The sequence below is a fragment of the Pelobates fuscus genome, chromosome 2, assembly GCF_036172605.1.
Source record: "Pelobates fuscus isolate aPelFus1 chromosome 2, aPelFus1.pri, whole genome shotgun sequence".
In the NCBI taxonomy this organism is placed as follows: domain Eukaryota; kingdom Metazoa; phylum Chordata; class Amphibia; order Anura; family Pelobatidae; genus Pelobates; species Pelobates fuscus.
In genome coordinates, this window is record NC_086318.1 from 306,945,652 (window position 1) to 306,964,567 (window position 18,916).

The following is an 18,916-nucleotide window of genomic DNA, read 5'->3' on the forward strand; positions in this document are numbered from 1 at the left end:
GGCCTGCAGTAATTTACAAAAAGTTAATTATACCACATGAATCGAAAGGTTGGTTATTTTTTAGCTTCTGAATATAATTTCCAATTTTTCATGAAAATAGGTGAGATGGAAAATGTACATAGCTTGGAACCAGTCACTTGTCCCTGCCAGTTGGAAAAATACAAAGTTTGCTAACCACTGTAAGTACCAACACCGCATTGTTATTGTTGTTGTTGTTATTGCCACATCATTCAATGGGTGCAGTGGTCATTTCGTTTTAGTAGAGATGACAATGCTTCCATTGCATGGTTAAATATTCCTCTGGTGGTCTTCTTTTCTTCTGTGAGAACAGAGTCAAACTTGGTTCTCATACCCAAGCTCTATTTGAATGGAGGTGCGCTGCACTGGCTGCATATTCACTATGAGGAGCATTGGATTCGACAAGAAGCAGAGTCGGCGTCATGTCACGGGAGGCAGATCCAGCACCTGCAGGGACTAGATATCGGCGCTTGAAAAAAAAAAAAGGTGAGTAAAAACCTTTTTTCAAATTTTTTTATTAAAAGCTGTGTTTCTGACACTATAACTCCCTCTTTCTCCCCTCCGGTGAATAAAGGGATAAAAACCATTTATTTACTTTCTGATCCCTGGGTCATGGCTCCGCCTCCTCTGCTGTTACTGGACAAGGCGGTTGTAATGTGCATGCACGCATTAGGCCTCCCCACAGAAAATCATTGTATTATTGCTTTCCAATGGGGAAATAGCTGACGCTGCTAGGCTGTCTTAGAGAAATTGCAATGTTTACGTTGCAGCACTAAGTGCAATAGGGACACTGTACCTAGACCACTTCAATTAGCTGAAGTGGTCTGAGTGTATATAGTGTCCCTTTAACCCCTTAAGGACCAAACTTCTGGAATAAAAGGGAATCATGACATGTCACACATGTCATGTGTCCTTAAGGGGTTAAGGGGGAGGAGAACACTATAGTGTAGTAGAGAATGCATGTTTGTGTACCTAATGCTGTAGTGTTCCTTTAACAATTTTCACTTTCGTATATGTTAACCATTATAATAATGGTTTCTAAGCTTAACATGTGCCAAGGATATAAATCCATAAAATCCAAGTTATCACAATGTTTTAATATGCGGTGTGTGCCTGACAAATGCCAATTGCACTAATGTTTTGTAACCTTGTTTAAAATTTTGCCTTAAAGGAACACTATAGTGTCAGGAATACAAACCTGTATTCCTAACACTATAGTGCTGGAGTGGCTATTTAGCTCACTGGCCCCCTTCTCTGTGGCGTGAAAAGGTTATTTTACTTACCTTTTTTCCATTGCCACGCTGGTCTTGCCATGGCTGGCCCTGACTCCATTGCACAGTGTAACCGTCAGGGCCGCATTGAAGGCCACCTGATGGAAATTACATTTACATTTTGCATGTGTGTGTGTTAGTGTATGTGTGTGTATCTGTCTATATGTATGTTGTCTCTGTATGTATGAGGTACATTTTGCATGTGTGTGTATCTGTCTATATGTATGTTGTCTCTGTATGTATGTGTGTCTGACCCCCCTGTGTTTGAAAATCCCTCCCCCCCTCTGTGCAACCATTTCCCCCCTGTGTGTAGCACTGCAACCCCTTCCCCCCCTCTGTGCAACCCCCTTCCCCCTCCTGTGTGCAGCCTTGCAACCCCTTTCCCCCCTGTGCAACCGCCTTCCCCCTCCTGTGTGCAGCCTTGCAACCCCTTCCCCCCCTCTGTGCAACCCCCTTCCTTTGTTTTTGGTGGAGTATGTATGCATCATTATTCCTGCGTGCTTATAATGACATATAAATATAATGTACATACCTCCCAACCCTTGCCCCTGGCAAATAATACAGAGGTAGAGCTTGGCAGGACAGCGGGATTGACCACCAAAATCGGGGCGTCCCGCACAAAGCGGACTGTTGGGAGGCATGTAAGTGGGATTTCCTGGGTGGAGGTGTATGGTAGGAGAGGGAGTGAGGGAGGGGGAAGTGAAGGGGCATGGATCAGTTTTCGCAGCACTGATCAGTTTTACGCTACTGGTCATATCTATTTTTCTGCACATATACCGTATTTATCGGCGTATAACACGCACTTTTTCTCCCTGAAAATAGGGGGAAAATGATGGGTGCGTGTTATACGCCGATATACCATATTTACTTACCTGTCTTGAAGCGTGGGCAGTGTGTTAAGCGCGCACCGTGATACTGGAACTTCAATTTCAGGTTCCGGCTTCCGGCGGGACTGAAAGGAAGTGTGCACACTTCCTTTCAGTCCCGCCGGAAACCGGAACCTGAAATTGAAGTTCCAGTACCGCGGTGCGCGCTGTGAAGCCGGCCCACGCTTCAAGACAGGTAAGTAATTATGGGACAAGGGGAGGGAGAGTGCACTAGGGGACACTATGGGAGGGGGGGGGGACTATGGGAGGGGGGGAGAATACTATGGGATGAGGGGGGGAACACTATGGGAGGGGGTGGATAATACTATGGGGGGAGAATACTATGGAAAGGGGGGGCACTATGGGAGGGGGTGGAGAATACTATGGGGGGGAGAATACTATGGAAAGGGGGGACACTATGGGATGAGGGGGGGAACACTATGGGAGGGGGGAGAATACTATGGGAGGGGGGAGAATACTATGGAAAGGTGGGGAACACTATGGGATGAGGGGAGGAACACTATGGGAGGGGGTGGAGAATACTATGGGAGGGGGTGAAGAATACTATGGAAAGGGGGGGACACTATGGGATGAGGGGTGGGAATACTATGGGAGGGGGTGGAGAATACTATGGGAGGGGGGGAGAATACTATGGAGGGGGGAACACTATGGGATGAGGGGGGGAACACTATGGGAGGAGGTGGAGAATACTATGGGGGGGAGAATACTAAGGAAAGGGGGGGAACACTATGGGATGAGGGGGGGGACACTATAGGAGGGGGTGTAGAATACTATGGGAGGGGGTGGAGAATACTATGGGAGGGGGTGGAGAATACTATGGAAAGGGGGGGGGCACTATGGGATGAGGGAGGGGGAATACTATGGGAGGGGGGGGAATTTCCTTCTTAAAATGAGGTGCGTGTTATACGCCGGTGCGTGTTATACGCCGATAAATACGGTATACTCTATGTAGAAAAGATCACAGCAGAATATTCATTTTGCTGCTCTCTAGATGCATTTGAAAAATGCCCTACACAATCTGCTAAAAAATGAGATTGTATGACCAGATGGCCTTTATCTTCAAATGTGTATATTACAGAGAAATACTATCTTAATTAAAACCAGAAGTCATGATGCAGAAGGGTTTCTTTGGAAAGAACTGTAAAAGGAAACAGCAATACACACAGACTTATTCATTCTGATCGTTCACGGAATACATTTCAGTGCATGAATTACGAGAATTTAAGCGCTGGCATTTATTCATGTGTAGCCAAGGTCAACCCAAAATGGGTGGCCAAAATGATAAACTGTCTTCCAGATGAACTGGCAGCTAGTACGAAGTTCCATGGAAGAAGAAATCAAAATACTCAAAACGCACAACATGAAAGTGAGCATTAATGATAAAAGATAAAAAAAAAAAAATGTAAAGCATGTTAGTTTTTGTTTTTTTTAAACAAGAAAAAATATTTCTGCTGAAATGTTGTAAAAAGATCTATGAAACAGCTCTTATTATTCTTAAATAGAAGGCAGGAGGAAAACTCGAGTGCAAACGACATTTAAAGCGATTACACTAAAACGTGCTTATCTTGCTCCTAATTTGAGCTCTTTTATTGTTTCTGGAGAAGTGTCTGTTTGTTATAGGAAGTGAATGGTTTCCCCTCGGCTACCCTTGGGATGACCTTTTAAAGCAGTGTGGCCTCTTGGCATGCTGTTTTACGCTCAAGCAAAGTATCTGCCTAGGGAGCAGAATACCACAGCATATTGCTTTTAGGTTTGCATTACTTATTTTACATAAGTATATACAGTTGTGCTTTGTGACTTAATTATACATGTTTTACATTATATAACCTTATAGCTACGTCCGCCCTTTGCTAGTATTTCTGGACTTTTTTTCTTCTGGTTTTCCTTCTATTTTGTTTAGGTTCCTGTCTAGTTAGAGAATTGAATTTTAGGAATTATTGGATAACTTCCCAAATTCTCAGCAGGCCAGTGTTAAAAAAAAAGCCCCTTAATAATGTAATTCAAAAATCTAAATGCAGTCTGAGTCAAGGCAAGACTTTGCTATGGCTTGATGAGCAAGTAACACAATAAAACCCCCTGAAGGCTGCCTGAGGCATCCAGTCACTGGGGGACCATGCCCCAGACATTAGTCAGTCATTACTATGAGGTAGGATTTACTTCTGAAGAAGTCCAGCAATCCTAGTTTTCCCAAGGCTTGATGCAACCTCACTATCAATGACTGACAAGACAGTCCAGCCATAAACACTGCTTAGCTTCTAGGTGGTGTGATTGTTCCGAAAGGAGACAGGGTTAGAATCAGGGTAAAGGGAACTTATATTCAAGAAAATACCTATTGCTATTTCTGCACTATAGGTTCCCATCTCTTTACCCAACTTTGCATTAAAAAAATTAATAAAGACTACTTACCCCCTTTCCAGAGGTTGCATGCCCCCAACCACTCTTCACCCTTCCTACTCCCTTCTTTTCTATTCCCTCCTCCTTTCTTCTGCCTGCTACTCTTCCATACCCTATCCACTTCTTTCTATATTTCATATAAAGTGCTACAATACAAAAGGCCTTTTGAATATGGAATTATTAATAACAGGCTTCTACCCCTATTATCCAAAAATGGTACCAATTATTGTTTTGTTGTTCTTGACCTTTTGTAAGTGTAACCAATGACAACAACCATATAACTACTTCATATCTGTTGCATGTTTTTCTTTGTTTCATGACCTTGTGAAGCTGTGTGTACCTAAATGAAAGCCTAATACACATGTTAAAAATTAAGGTGGGAGAAGCCTTTAAATACATCTCTCTCAAACTTGAGTCAGACAACTGTGATTCATTGACTTAAAAACCGTCTAGTCACATGTTTATGCTGGGCAAGTCTTGCTTCGTGCAAGGTTTCTACAGTAATATGTGCAAGTGTATATATATATATATATATATATATATATATATAATGCGCGCGCGCGCGCACACACACACACACACACACACACATATATATATATATATACACAGTGTAGATTGGATTAGCTGTATTAGGCCAGTAAGCAATATGCCAAACTACTATTCTCAGTCAACCTGTACCTTTCACTTTCAGGCACATCTTCTGCTATTTATAACACCCCACTCACCCCCCATCCCTTCCCTTCTCTAACATCACTTGGTTTAAGTTTTAAACACTAGGAAAACTCTCAAAAGCTTGTCTTCGAAATATTAGGTTAGTCCAATAAAAAAGGTATCATTGCATACTGCAATACTCTGGTATTTTGGTTTATATATATTTATATATACATTTACATACACACACATGATCTCTTGATCTTCTTAACATTTATTAATTATCCTCTACCTGACAGCCCAGTGGGTGGAAGAAATGGTATAGACAGTTGTCAGGGTCCTACATGGTACAGTACTCCCTTTACAACAACCAACATAGAATGGATTAAAAGGGGGGCCATATGCCAGGCCCTTACCCATGATATATTTACTAAAGAACCCCACTTTTTTGTTTATAATTTTACAACATGACAGGAGGCTTTGTATTTTGCATTACATTTCTTTACTAACTCCATATCAGCAAAGAAATATATAGAAAAGTATCATAAGCACTTACTCTTTCTTTGCTGCTCCATTACAACACAGGTCAGAGTACGGATTCCCTCTCTTTTGTACTTATTGTTTATATTTTGTATATTGTTCCTTGTTATTTGGATTGATATATTTTGCTTATATTGCTTTATTTTCCTGTTCCATTCTGCTCTCCCTTTTGGGGGTTCCCTGTGTCTCTTTTACTCTCTGAGCTCCCTTCCCATTTGCTTGTGTACTCTGCTCCCTGGTTCTATCCTTCACCTGTTGACCCTGTGGTCTTTTCTTCCCTCTGGGTCTCCTTTCTCTCGGTTAGCCAGGAGCCAACCATCCAGCATTATCCGCACCGTGAGAGCCGACGAATGATGTCAGCCGCTGCCTCTGGACCATTCACGGGGGTGTCCATGAACGTTCTGCGCTACTGAACAAAGGCTTTTGTTTGGCACCACCATTGCGCTCTTGCATTAGGCACACAAACGTATATTAAAAAAAAGTTTTTTGCTGAATGTTCGTTTGTGTATGCTGGGCTTCATTCGTGGGTTTCTCTGTGTTAATTTAACAGTGAATCTCATTAGGATCACGGGAGCCATCTTGGGAGCACGTATATCGCAAGACCAGATGCCCACCTTCCACTCAGTCTCTACCTTGCTGAGACTTGGCTCTCTGCTGCTCCTCTACACTGCATCTGGGTCAGGTTGATGTTGGCACCCGGGAGGTGTGTGCCAGTGGATGTAGCCTGCATATCTGGATACGGTGAGTCCCCTATTCTGTGCTGCTAAACAGGACCTGTGCATGCAGGCCACTGCTTCCTAGGTGAGCCTAGGATATTTGATGTTATGCGAGTCCCTATACACTTTTAGCCTAGTCGTACTCTCGGGTGAGCCCCATTTGTACCTGTGCATCTCATTTAAATCTACTATGGAGGAATCTCAGGCCCCAGTGGATCTGCAGGCCATGATTGTCACGTTGTAGCCGCTTCTATGGATAAGGTGCTCACTAGAACTTTTCCCTGCGGACCGGACCTACTAAACAAGTCTCGAAACAGTCGCAACTCCTGACTCTGACTCCAAGGAATGTTTTAGATTGGCAAAACGCCTCAGACTACCAGAGGCAAGACGCCCCTCAAACACTAGTCTACGCCGCAACAACCAGCTACCTGGCATATGCTTGATCTCTCCTCAGACGGGGAGCGTGACCTACCACATTCGATGTCTGTACTACATAAATGGCAGGCTGAGGACTCTGATGGTGGGGCATGGGGCTCAACCTCTCAAGAATCGAACTTTGCAAAGGACACCTTCCTGGGTGAGCTCCAGTAGCTGGACACAGCTGAAGGTGTGGAGACACATTCTCAGGATGATGCCAAGGTTTTCCTGGATGCTTCGGGTGGGAGAATGTTCAATCCAAGGAACACCCAAGGTTCATGCATTTCTGGCTGTGCAAATCCTTGGACAAGGATGTTCGCAAACAGATGAGGTCGGCATGTCCTCGCCCCACGCTTCAGGACAAGGTTGCCTTAACCATGGAGTCCACAGGCACAGGGCACGCTGTTTGGCGAGGCATTTCTGAAGGAACTAAATAAACACGTCAGTGTGTTTACCTCGCTCAACAAGGTGAGTCCTCCATGCACACAGTTTTTCATAGAAACCCATCACGTGGGTTTTTGGCAGGGCTGGCTGGCAGAAGGGCCGTGCCGCCAGCCGCTTATGGCCCTTGAGCCCATGCCCCATGCAACCGTCTGCACCTTACCACCAAGGTTTCTCCTACTCTTGAGGAGAAGAAAGGGGCCAAGGAGGCAGAGGACACACTCGTGGCAGATTGACCACAGGTGAGACCGAATGTGTCAAACATTATGCATACTGTCTACACTGCAGGCCATCTTTCTGCTTTTTTCCCAAAACTTGACAAGACTGTCATCGGACGCTTCGGTGCTCCAAACCATGCAGGGCTACGGAGTTTCAGTTTGAATCCGCCCTGGTCTAATCACACCCGCCTTGCCATTTCAGTTTGCATCCGTTGACAAACAACTCATTGAGTCAGAACTCTGCAAACTCATGTTAAAAGGGGCCGTTCAACCTGCCACTGGGGCTGGCAGGTTCTTCAGCAACATCAGCCTGGTTCAGAAAAAGACTAGAGATTTCTGTCCAGTCATCAACCTCAGAGACCTATACACTCATGCAATCTACAGACACTTCTCCTCCGAGACCTGTTATGAGATAGAAATGTATTCATGTGTTTGGACCTGAACGACACTTACCTATCGGTCACTATACACCAAGACAATCACCCCTTCCTCAGGTTCCTCTGGCACCATGAGGCAGGGCAGTTTACATGCCTCACATTTGAAACATAGAATGTGACAGAAGATAAGAACCATTTGGCCCGTCTAGTCTGCCCAATTTTTTAAATACTTTCATTAGTCTTTAGCCTTATCTTATAGTTAGGATAGCCTTATGCATATCCCATGCATGCTTAAACTCCTTTACTGTGCTAACATCTACCACTTCAGCTGGAAGGCTATTCCATGCATCCACTACCCTCTCCGTAAAGTAATACTTCCGAATATTATTTTTAAACCTTTGCCTCTCTAATTTAAGTCGTTTTTCTTCTTTTAAATATAGTCTCCTCCTTTACGGTGTTGATTCCCTTTATGTATTTAAATGTTTCTATCATATCCCCCCGTCTCGTCCTTCCTCCAAGCTACATGTACTACATGAATGGCAGGCTGAGTTTCTTTAACCTTTCCTTGTAAGTTTTTTCCTGCAATCCATGAACCAGTTTAGCAGCCCTTCTCTGAACGCTCTCTAAAGTATCAATATCCTTCTGGAGATACGGTCTCCAGTACTGCGTACAATACTCCAAGTGAGGTCTCACCAGTGTTCTGTACAATGGCATGAGCACTTCCCTCTTTCTACTGCTAATACCTCTCCCTATACAACCAAGCATTCTGCTAGCATTTCCTGCTGCTCTATTACATTGTCTGCCTACCTTTAAGTCATCAGAAATAATCACCCCAGATGCTGAGGTTAGGACTCTATCAAATATTCTGTACTCTGCCCTTGGGTTTTTATGTCCAAGATGCATTATCTTGCAATTATCCACATTAAATGTCAGTTGCCACAACTCTGACCATTTTTCTAGTTTACCTAAATCATTTGTCATTTGGCTTATCCCTCTAGGAACATCAACCCTGTTACATATCTTAGTATCATCAGCAAAAAAACATACCCATCAAGACCTTCTGCAATATCACTAATAAAAATATTAAATAGAATGTGTCCAAGTACAAATCCCTGAGGTACCCCACTGGTGACAAGCCAATGCTTCGAATACACTCCATTGACAAAACCCTCTGTTGCCCGTCAGTCAGCCACTGCCTTACCCATTCAACAATATTGGAATCCAAACTTAAAGATTGCAGTTTATTGATAAGCCTTCTATGTGCAACAGTGTCATTCCCGTGGTGTTTCACCAAGGTTCTGAAACCAGTGGTTGCACATCTCAGAGAACAGTGTAACTGCTGTATAATTTACTTGGACAATATTCTGATCTTTAACAAGTCCTCAATACAGGAACACACTCGCTGCATGGTGGAACTACTGGAGTTGCTGGCTTTCATCATCAACTGTGAAAAATCAGCTTTGGTTTCTGCTCAACAAGTCCAATTCCTGGGATTCCATCTCTTGCACCCTGCGATTCTCTCCTTCTAAGGTGGCAACAATTAGCAAGGAGATCAGGAAGATTTTCAAAAGCGATTCTGTACCAGTACAGATTGTAGGACGACTGTCATCCTCCATTCATGCCATATTTATGTGTCCTCTTTACTATTATGCCATGCAATGACTGAAAACAAGTTTTTTACATCAGAACCCCACATATGATCAGTCCGTACCAGTATAGAACAAAGCACGTTCAGAACTGTTGTGGCTGTTGTGGTGACTGGAATGCATGCAGGCATGGAATGCTCGTGCCATCTTCGGCAGTTGCCCGGACTTCATCCTGGAGTCGGATACCGGGTCTGGGGTGTCACCGACCGCGTGGCCTCTGTGGACAGTGTATGGACAGGAGCACCACCTTCACATCAATTGCCCGGTACTGCTGTTGTTTGCCATTTGCAGTCTGACAAAGGGGGCAGTCCAATTGTTGCATTCTTCATCGAATGGATAACGTCTCCACAGTGCGTTATATGAACCTCCTCGGGGGCGCCAGGTCTTACAATCTGACAATATTCACGAAGAAGATCTACTGCTTGCTTTGGAATATGCTGACATTTCAGCTGTATCCAACCTTGAACCTTGAGGGGCCCATATCGCATTGACCTGTTCGCCTCTCACACTTACCACCAGCTACCGAACTTCCACAGCTGGCTACTGGATCCGGAGAGCACAGCATTCCTGCAAGAATGGCCACTGCAAGATGACTATGCCTTTCCCCTATTTGCTATGATCCACCTAGTCCAGACACAACGGGTAATGATGATCCTCTTGACACCGCTGTGGCTGAGCCAACCCTGGTTCCCGGACCTGCTGGACCTATCTTGAGCAAATCCTCTCCTGTTGCCATAGTATTACGACCTTCTGACGGGCCTGAGCAGGGAACCAAACCAATGCTCCTGGACCCTACTGGCGTGGACTCTTTCAGAGTTTCAGGAGATGTTGATGACTCCTGGGCGCCGGGGATGAGGAAAAATTACCTATCTACCTGGTTCTCCTCGTCCAGTTAGTGTTTGGGACGGGGGTTTCGAACCCTTTACAGCCCATGTTTCCTCAGTTTTTGATTTCCTGTCATTCATGTTTTCATCAGGCAAGTCATACCGCTATATCCATGTCATCCGTTCTGCGATTTTGGCGGCCCATGAGCCTTCACAAGAGTGACCAGTTGGTCAGGATCCTCTAGCTTGTTGATTACTATGGGGGATCAGTCTGCAGCCCAGATTAGCTCTTTTCTGGGAAGTTGATATTGGCCTTTGTTTCTTACGCGATTGGCTACCTAAAGATAGACTCTCACTCCATCAACTTATGGCCAACTTCACTTTCCTTCTCTGTTTGGTCTCCTTCCATCGTGTTTCGAATGTTCATGCTTTGAGCGTGGACACCTTTTTCCTGATCTTCGGACGGGGTCATGTTCTGGGCAACGCGTAGGAAAAAGTCAAATATGTCTTCGGTTTTCTATCCTTTTTGCCATGGGACCCTCAACTTTGTGTCGTGTCGGCTCTATGCTGGTACGTAGGGGCTATGGCGGTGCAGAGGCCCACCTTCTCCCATCAGCTTCTGATCTTCTATATCCATCCTCATGGCACAGTTTCAATTACTACCTTGGCCAGGTGGATTCGGTGGCTCATTTCATTGGCATGTATTGATCTCTTGTTTGGGGCTCACTCCAGAGACATTGTTTTTTTTTTTCCGTGGGTGCCTCTCTCTGGGTTATTCTGCAGGCAATGGACTGGTCATGAGAACCTACGTTTCTGACATATTATTTTTGACCGTCTTTAAATGCCACTTTCTCTATGATTCTACAGTGTTAAAACTGCAAAATATGGAGCCTTCTCTTATGTTGTAAAATTGAAGATTATGCTAGCTTTAGTTTACTAATAATCTTTCATTTTCCCTACATTTTTCTTCTTGTTAGTCATGCTTGTATTACTTACTTACAAAAGACAGAAAGGAGGATGCACCACCTGGTGTTAAAAAATGGAATACTAGAATGTTAGAATATACCTATAATAAAACGTAACTTTTAATCAATAAACTGATTAATTAAAAAAGTCCCAATTGGGACAAATGGGAAAGACTACATCTGATGAGCTGATTTAGCAAAACATGCATCAGGGGTCTGGGGGGTCTCACTGTTTCCACTCAGTACTTTATGCAGTATTACTTAGCACTTTAGAAATTCCTAATTTTTTTTTTTTTTTGCAGTATGGTACCTTGATCAACCTACTAGTTATTTGGTAACTTTTGATTCGGCCAATTATTCTATTACAGGAGCGGGTGGGATGACTAGCATTGCACTATAGGTTAGGGCTTTCTTTAGGGGTAATGGGTGCCCACGAAGGCACAATAGGGAACGTTATTTGCTATCTCCCATTTCCCTCTGTTTTGTCCCCCCCCTCCATGCCACTGTTCGATCATCACCCCCTAATTTTCCACCCCTTACAGCACCCGTTGATTTATAGCTCTCTCCATCAGCAGGAGATTCAGCTACATCTCATGTATAACGCTTACTAATTATCAAATAGTAACATTCTCAATGAGTAGGAGTTGATATTGATACAATTACATTGATTACTGGACAAATGCCTTTTTTGCAACTTTATATCTAACACTCAATACAATTTGTCTACAATAAACCATTGAGATAAACTAGGATCATTGTGCTGGACGTAATGTAAGTTTACATCATTACCACTAAAGACATTTGTTAAATATTTTTCAGGTGCCATAGTACATTTATAGAACTCAGTAGGTGCCTATTAACAAAATCTGAAAACTGTGATCTTGACACTTATGACCTCAGTATACCAATTATATTGACTTTATTTAGAATTCATCTGGGGCACTTTATCTGCATTAGTGGAACAGCCTTAGTTGTTTTAACCAATTTATATTTTTGTCCATAGTACTATTATTCCAGTGTTGTAGTCTGTCCCATTTGTCCCAAGTGGGACTTTTTTTTAATTAATCAGTTTATTGATTAAAAGTTAAGTTTTATTATAGGTATATTCTACCCTTCTAGTATTCCATTTTTTAACACCGTTTTTTGTTAGTTTATTGTTCACCACAGGGGTTATCCCCCACCCAGGAGGCATGCACAGGCTTTAGGTTTTCTTTCTTCATTTTCTTTTCTTTCTTTCTATTTTAATAGTTTTGTATTACTTACCATTGCATTCACTGATGTTTGCTGTGTCATGTGTTTTTCAAAGTCCAATTTATTTGGCTAATCGTCTTTTTTGGTCTTTTTCAGCCTTAATTGTTTCGAAATTTGTACTTCAGGTGCTTCCTCTTAGGTCTTTCTCCTGTGATGTTTGTGTCTGGATTGTTCCGTTAGTCGTTTTATCAGTTGTTCTGAACTTGTGATGTCGCAATATGAAGAGCAAGTGATTATGTTTTATGTGTCTCTTATTACCTATGCTTGTTTATGGTGGTTACCAGTTTTTTCTATATATTTCTTTGCTGCTATAGAGTTAATAAAGAAAGTTAAAGCAAAATACTCTCCTCTAGTCATTATTACAATTAAGATTATTATTACACTAAAGCTAGCATAATCTTCAATTATTGGTAAAAGCCAAAAAGCTCTCTTAATGTAAAAAATAACTGATCACCTCTTTCTAACTGCATGCTGAAGTGCAACAGACCTCAGCATTTACCGTATATACTCGAGTATAAGACAAGTTTTTCGGCACATTTTTTGTGCTGATAAACCCCCACTCGTCTTATACTCGAGTGAGTGTCTGTATTATGGCAACTTATATTGCCATAATACAGACAAGGACAGCCGGGCTCATTACAAGCCCGGATGTCCTGTTGGGGGCTGGCAGAGAGCTGTAACTTACCTTTACAGCAGCTCCTGTCAGCTCCCTTCTCTCTCCTCCGGTCCGGTCAGCTCCCACTGCAAGTCTCGCGAGACTGGAGGTAACCATACTAATGCTGTCTCTTTAGGGGCTCAGTAACTATTTTCAAGTTGTATACTTCATATTATATACTTTACATTATCACTTGCTCCTACCTTGTACTCAGTTCAAGGTAACCCGTAGTTCTCGCCCAAGTTTTTTTATTGGGTGTTGGTTTTCACTTTTTCTACACAATATTTGGTGTATACATTTCCCTATTATATTTAAAATAAAGGTCCATTTACCCTATTTATGTTACGTTTATTTTAGGAGGTATAGCTCAGTGGATTGGAGTTCCCACTTGCTTTTTGCTAGTGGATCCTCTACTCCACTTTCTCTTTCTCTGATTATTATATTTGGGGTCAAGCCCCTTATACCTCCTGTAACCCCTTCTTTGGGTATTGGTGGTGTTTTTTTCCCACTACCTATTCCCTTTCTATTTCTGTAAGACTTTAGAAAATGGCTTCTACTCTGACTTCCTTTTCCACCTGTTGGATCTGACAAATATCAGTCTCCGATCACTGGAAAAATACATAGATGTTTAACCCCTTAAGGACACATGAAATGTGTGACACGTCATGATTCCCTTTTATTCCAGAAGTTTGGTCCTTAAGGGAATCAAACTATATCTATTTAAATTCACAATGATTTTCAAATTATATAATCAATGTAGTCTTTGACATTTGAAATTAACCTCAAAAAAAGCAGCCAGTCCTCAATTACCTCCAAATTCTTTGAACACCTATCAGTTGGTTCAGCCATTACTACAAAAAATGTGTTACCGTATATACTCGAGTATAAGCCGACCCGAATATAAGCCGAGGCCCCTAATTTTACCCCAAAAAACTGGGAAAACTTATTGACTCGAGTATAAGACTAGGGTGAGAAATGCAGCAGCTACTGGTAAATTTCTAAATAAAATTAGATCCTAAAAAAAATATATTAATTGAATATTTATTTACAGTGTGTGTATAATGAATGCAGTGTGTGTATAATGAATGCAGTGTGTGTATAATGAATGCAGTGTGAGTGTATGAATGCAGTGTGAGTGTATGAATGCAGTGTGAGTGTATGAATGCAGTGTGAGTGTATGAGTGCAGCGTGAGTGTATGAATGCAGCGTGAGTGTATGAATGCAGCGTGAGTGTATGAATGCAGCGTGAGTGTATGAGTGCAGCGTGAGTGTATGAGTGCAGCGTGAGTGTATGAGTGCAGCGTGTGTGTATGAGTGCAGCGTGAGTGTATGAGTGCAGCGTGTGTGTATGAGTGCAGCGTGTGTATATGAATGCAGCGTATGAGTGCAGTGTGTGAGCGCATGAGTGCAGTGTGTGAGCGCATGAGTGCAGTGTGTGTGTGTATGAATGCAGTGTGTGTGTATGAGTGGTGTGTGTGTGTGTGTGTGTGTGTGTGTGTGTGTGTTGCAGAGCCTTGGTGGGGGATGGGCAATTTTTTTTTTATAATTATTTTAATATTTTTTTATTATTATTATTTATTATTTTTATTTATTTAATTATTTTTTTTATTTTTTTTGTATTATTATTTAATTTGTCTTTTTTTTATTACTACTAATTATTTTTTTTTCGTCCCCCCTCCCTGCTTGATACATGGCAGGGAGGGGGGCTCTCCTTCCCTGGTGGTCCAGCATTGGCAGTTCAGTGGGGGGCTGTGGGGGCTGTAAGAGAGTTTACTTACCTCTCCTGCAGCTCCTGTCAGCTCTCTCCTCCTCCGCGCCGTCCGTGCAGCTCCCTCTGTCAGCTCCCAGTGTAAGTCTCGCGAGAGCCGCGGCTCTCGCGAGACTTACACTGGGAGCTGACCGAGGTGCTGAACGGACGGCGCGGAGGAGGAGAGAGCTGACAGGAGCTGCAGGAGAGGTAAGTAAACTCTCTTACAGCCCCCACAGCCCCTGTCTGTATTATGGCAATGTAAATTGCCATAATACAGACTATTGACTCGAGTATAAGCCGAGTTGGGGTTTTTTAGCACAAAAAATGTGCTAAAAAACTCGGCTTATACTCGAGTATATACGGTACTTTAAACATAACAAATACAAACATTCACAACTTAATTCCAGTCTAAAGTATCTCTTAAACACTGGACTAATTATCTGAATTTAAAGTGCATTGAACGACATGTTAAAATCACTGCTATTTGCAGTTTATGCCGAAGTCTTTGCAAACCTGCTGGCATTTACAAATCTTCGCTAAATTTGTTAGGTAATCTTATTAGAAGAATCCTCATAAAATCTGTATTACAAGGAGGACACCTAGTGGTAAAAGAGCAGTAAACACGAGACAGACAAATACCATTTCAAGAAAAATCATACGGTTTCTTCATAAAGCACTAACAAATCTAAACAAAAGTACATTAAAGGAAAAAAGTATTTAATCCCCTGCTGATTTTGAACGTTTGTCCACTGACAAAGAAATGATCAGTCTATAATTTTAATGGTAGGTGTATTTTAACAGTGAGAGACAGAATAACAAAAACAAATCCAGAAAAAAAGCATGTCAAAAAAGTTAGAAATTGATTTGCATGTCGATGAGTGAAATAAGTATTTCATACCTTCGACTTGGTACTTGGTGGAAAGACCCTTGTTGGCAATCACAGAGGTCAGACGTTTCTTGTAGTTGGCCACCACGTTTGCATACATCTCAGGAGAGATTTTGTCCCACTCCTCTTTGCAGATCCTCTCCAAGTCATTAAGGTTTCGAGGCGGATGTTTGGCAACTCTAACCTTCAACTCCCTCCACATATTTTCGATGGGATTAAGGTCTGGACACTGGCTAGGCCACTCAAGGACCTTAATGTGCTTTGTCTTGAGCCACTCCTTTGTTGCCTTGGCTGTGTGTTTTGGGTCACTATCATGCTGGAATACCCATCCACGACCCAAGTTCTCACCCAAGATTTGACGGTATACTGCGGTGCAGTTGTCCTGTCCCCTTAGCAGAAAAACAGCCCCCAAAGCATAATGTTTCCACCTCCATTTTTGACGGTGGGGATGGTGCTCTTGGGGTCATAGGCAGCATTCATCCTCCTCCAAACACGGCGAGTTGAGTTGATGCCAAAGAGCTCGATTTTGGTCTCATCTGAGCACAACACTTTCACCCAGTTCTCCTCTGAATCATTCAGATGTTCATTGGCAAACTTCAGACAGATCTGTACATGTGCTTTCCTGAGCAGGGGACCTTGCAGGCGCTGCAGGATTTCAGTCCTTCTCGGCGTAGTGTGTTACCAATTGTATTCTTAGTGTCCTTGAGATCATTAACAAGATCCTCCCGTGTAGGTCTGAGCTGATTCCTCACCATTATCATGATCATTGAAACTCCACGAGGTGAGATCTTGCATAGAGCACCAGGCCGAGGGAGACTGACAGTTATTTTGTGTTTCCATTTGCGAATAATCGCACCAACTGTTATCACCTTATCACCAAGCTGCTTGGCGATGGTCTTGTAGCCCATTCCAGCCTTGTGCAAGTCTACAATCTTTTCACTGACATCCTTGGACAACTCTTTGGTCTTGGCCATGGTGGAGAGTTTGGAATCTGATTGATTGCTTCTGTGGACAGGTGTCTTTTATACAGGTAACAACCTTTAAGAGAGTGCTCCTAATCTCAACTCGTTACCTGTATAAAAGACACCTGGGAGCCAGAAATCTTACTGATTGATAGGGGATTCAATACTTATTTCACTCATCGACTTGCAAATCAGTTTATAACTTTTTTGACATTTGTTTTTCTCGATTTTTTTTTTATTATTCTGTCTCTCACTGTTAAAATACACCTACCATTAAGACTAATCATTTCTTTGTCACTGGACAAATGTTCAAAATCAGCAGGGGATCAAATACTTTTTTTCCCTGACTGTAAACAATGACAATCATTCAGGCAGAAAGATACAGCAAGAGTCATCAGGCTTATAATATGATTTAAATTTATCTAAAGAAATTGAACTGTAGAGTAAAAAGCAAGACTTACCAAGAGTCCAAAATGGTCTCTGTTGCGGAGTTAGAGAGAAAAACCCAGGCTTCAAGGCATTTGTTATAATTATATCAAACAGTTCCTCAAAATCCTTCCTGATAAGAAAAAAAAATATTTAAATGTCAGAGACAACTCTGGAAGCTATATCTAAATAAATCCTATCATCATGCACAATATTTGAGTGATTTATAATATTCCCTTATAAAAATACTTTCTTATAGCTGAAATTCTGTCAGTCCGAATAGAAAGGCCGTCTAAATACATGGTCTTAATCTATCAGAACTAAATTAAGAACTTTCTGAAACTTGGTGTACAATTTCAAAGCATTTAGATAAGGCATCATTACAAGAATACTCAAATCAATATATTATATATCTAAATACAAATACACACACACACCTACCTCAACTGTCCTGTCTGCTGTTTGTTGTGCATGACACCACTTCAATAGGTGGGCCTACTAAATAGTCTTGACATGCCCCTAAGTTGGCAGGCTGGCCACTTTCCATGCAGGCCCACCAGTTATGGGTATCACCATTGACACATGTTGCATATTTTGCAACGCCCCATGCCCTGATGCAACTGATAGTGTAGATTTAGTCGCTGTTACTGAGACATGGTATAATGAGAAAAATGACTGGGACATAGCAATACCAGGGTACTCTTTATATAGAAAAGACAGGGAAGGCAAGAAAGGGGGAGGGGTGGCCCTGTATGTAAAGGATAGCATAAAATCTAGCCTAATAAAGGTTAGTGAGGCGAACATAGAGTCTGTTTGGGTTACGTTAGAATTTGGTAATCACACAGTAACTCGTGTAGGTGTGATTTATAGGCCCCCAGGACAAATTGAAGAGTTAGATAATCTACTAGTTGAAGAAATAGCTAAAATGACAATGAAGGGGGAAGTTATCATCATGGGTGACTTTAATCTTCCTGATGTGAATTGGAAAACAAAAATAGCTACTTGTGCCAGGAGCACACATATTCTAAACTCCCTACTGGGATTGTCTCTAAAACAAGTCGTTGAGGAGCCAACTCGTAAAGAGGCCATACTAGATTTAGTGTTAACAAATGGAGATTTGGTATCAGATATTACTGTAGGTGAAAGTTTAGGATCCAGTGATCATCAGTCAGTGTGGTTTAATATAAGAACAGTGACTGAGTCACACCACACAAAAACAAAAGTTTTAGACTTTACAAAAACAGACTTTTCTAAAATTAGAATATGTGTAAAAGAGTCATTATTAGACTGGAGCAATTTAAATGGAGTCCAAAAGAAATGGGATTATTTAAAAGTTGCACTACTGAAGGCAACAGAAAATTGCATTAGGCTTGTCAGTAAAAGCAAAAGATTCAAGAAACCACTGTGGTACTCCGCAGATGTGGCCAAAATAGTAAAAAACAAGAAGTTAGCATTTAGTAATTATAAAAAAAACCAGAGTGAGGAAGACAGAATGACCTATAAGATTAGGCAGAAAGAGGCTAAGCAAGTTATAAGAGCTTCCAAAGCACACACAGAAGAGAAAATAGCACAGTCAGTAAAAAAGGGGGACAAAACTTTTTTTAGATACATAAATGAG

At 42.0% G+C, this 18,916-nt stretch overlaps 1 protein-coding gene across 1 annotated transcript in view; it reads right to left on the bottom strand.

The window, feature by feature from the left end:
- NT5DC1 (5'-nucleotidase domain containing 1) overlaps positions 1-18,916 on the bottom strand; it is a 396,716-nt gene that overhangs the window by 17,540 nt on the left and 360,260 nt on the right. Inside the window, exon 9 of the mRNA XM_063441282.1 lies at positions 17,334-17,431. Within this exon, the coding sequence (XP_063297352.1) occupies positions 17,334-17,431 (98 nt within the window). The remainder of the gene's footprint in view (positions 1-17,333; positions 17,432-18,916) is intronic.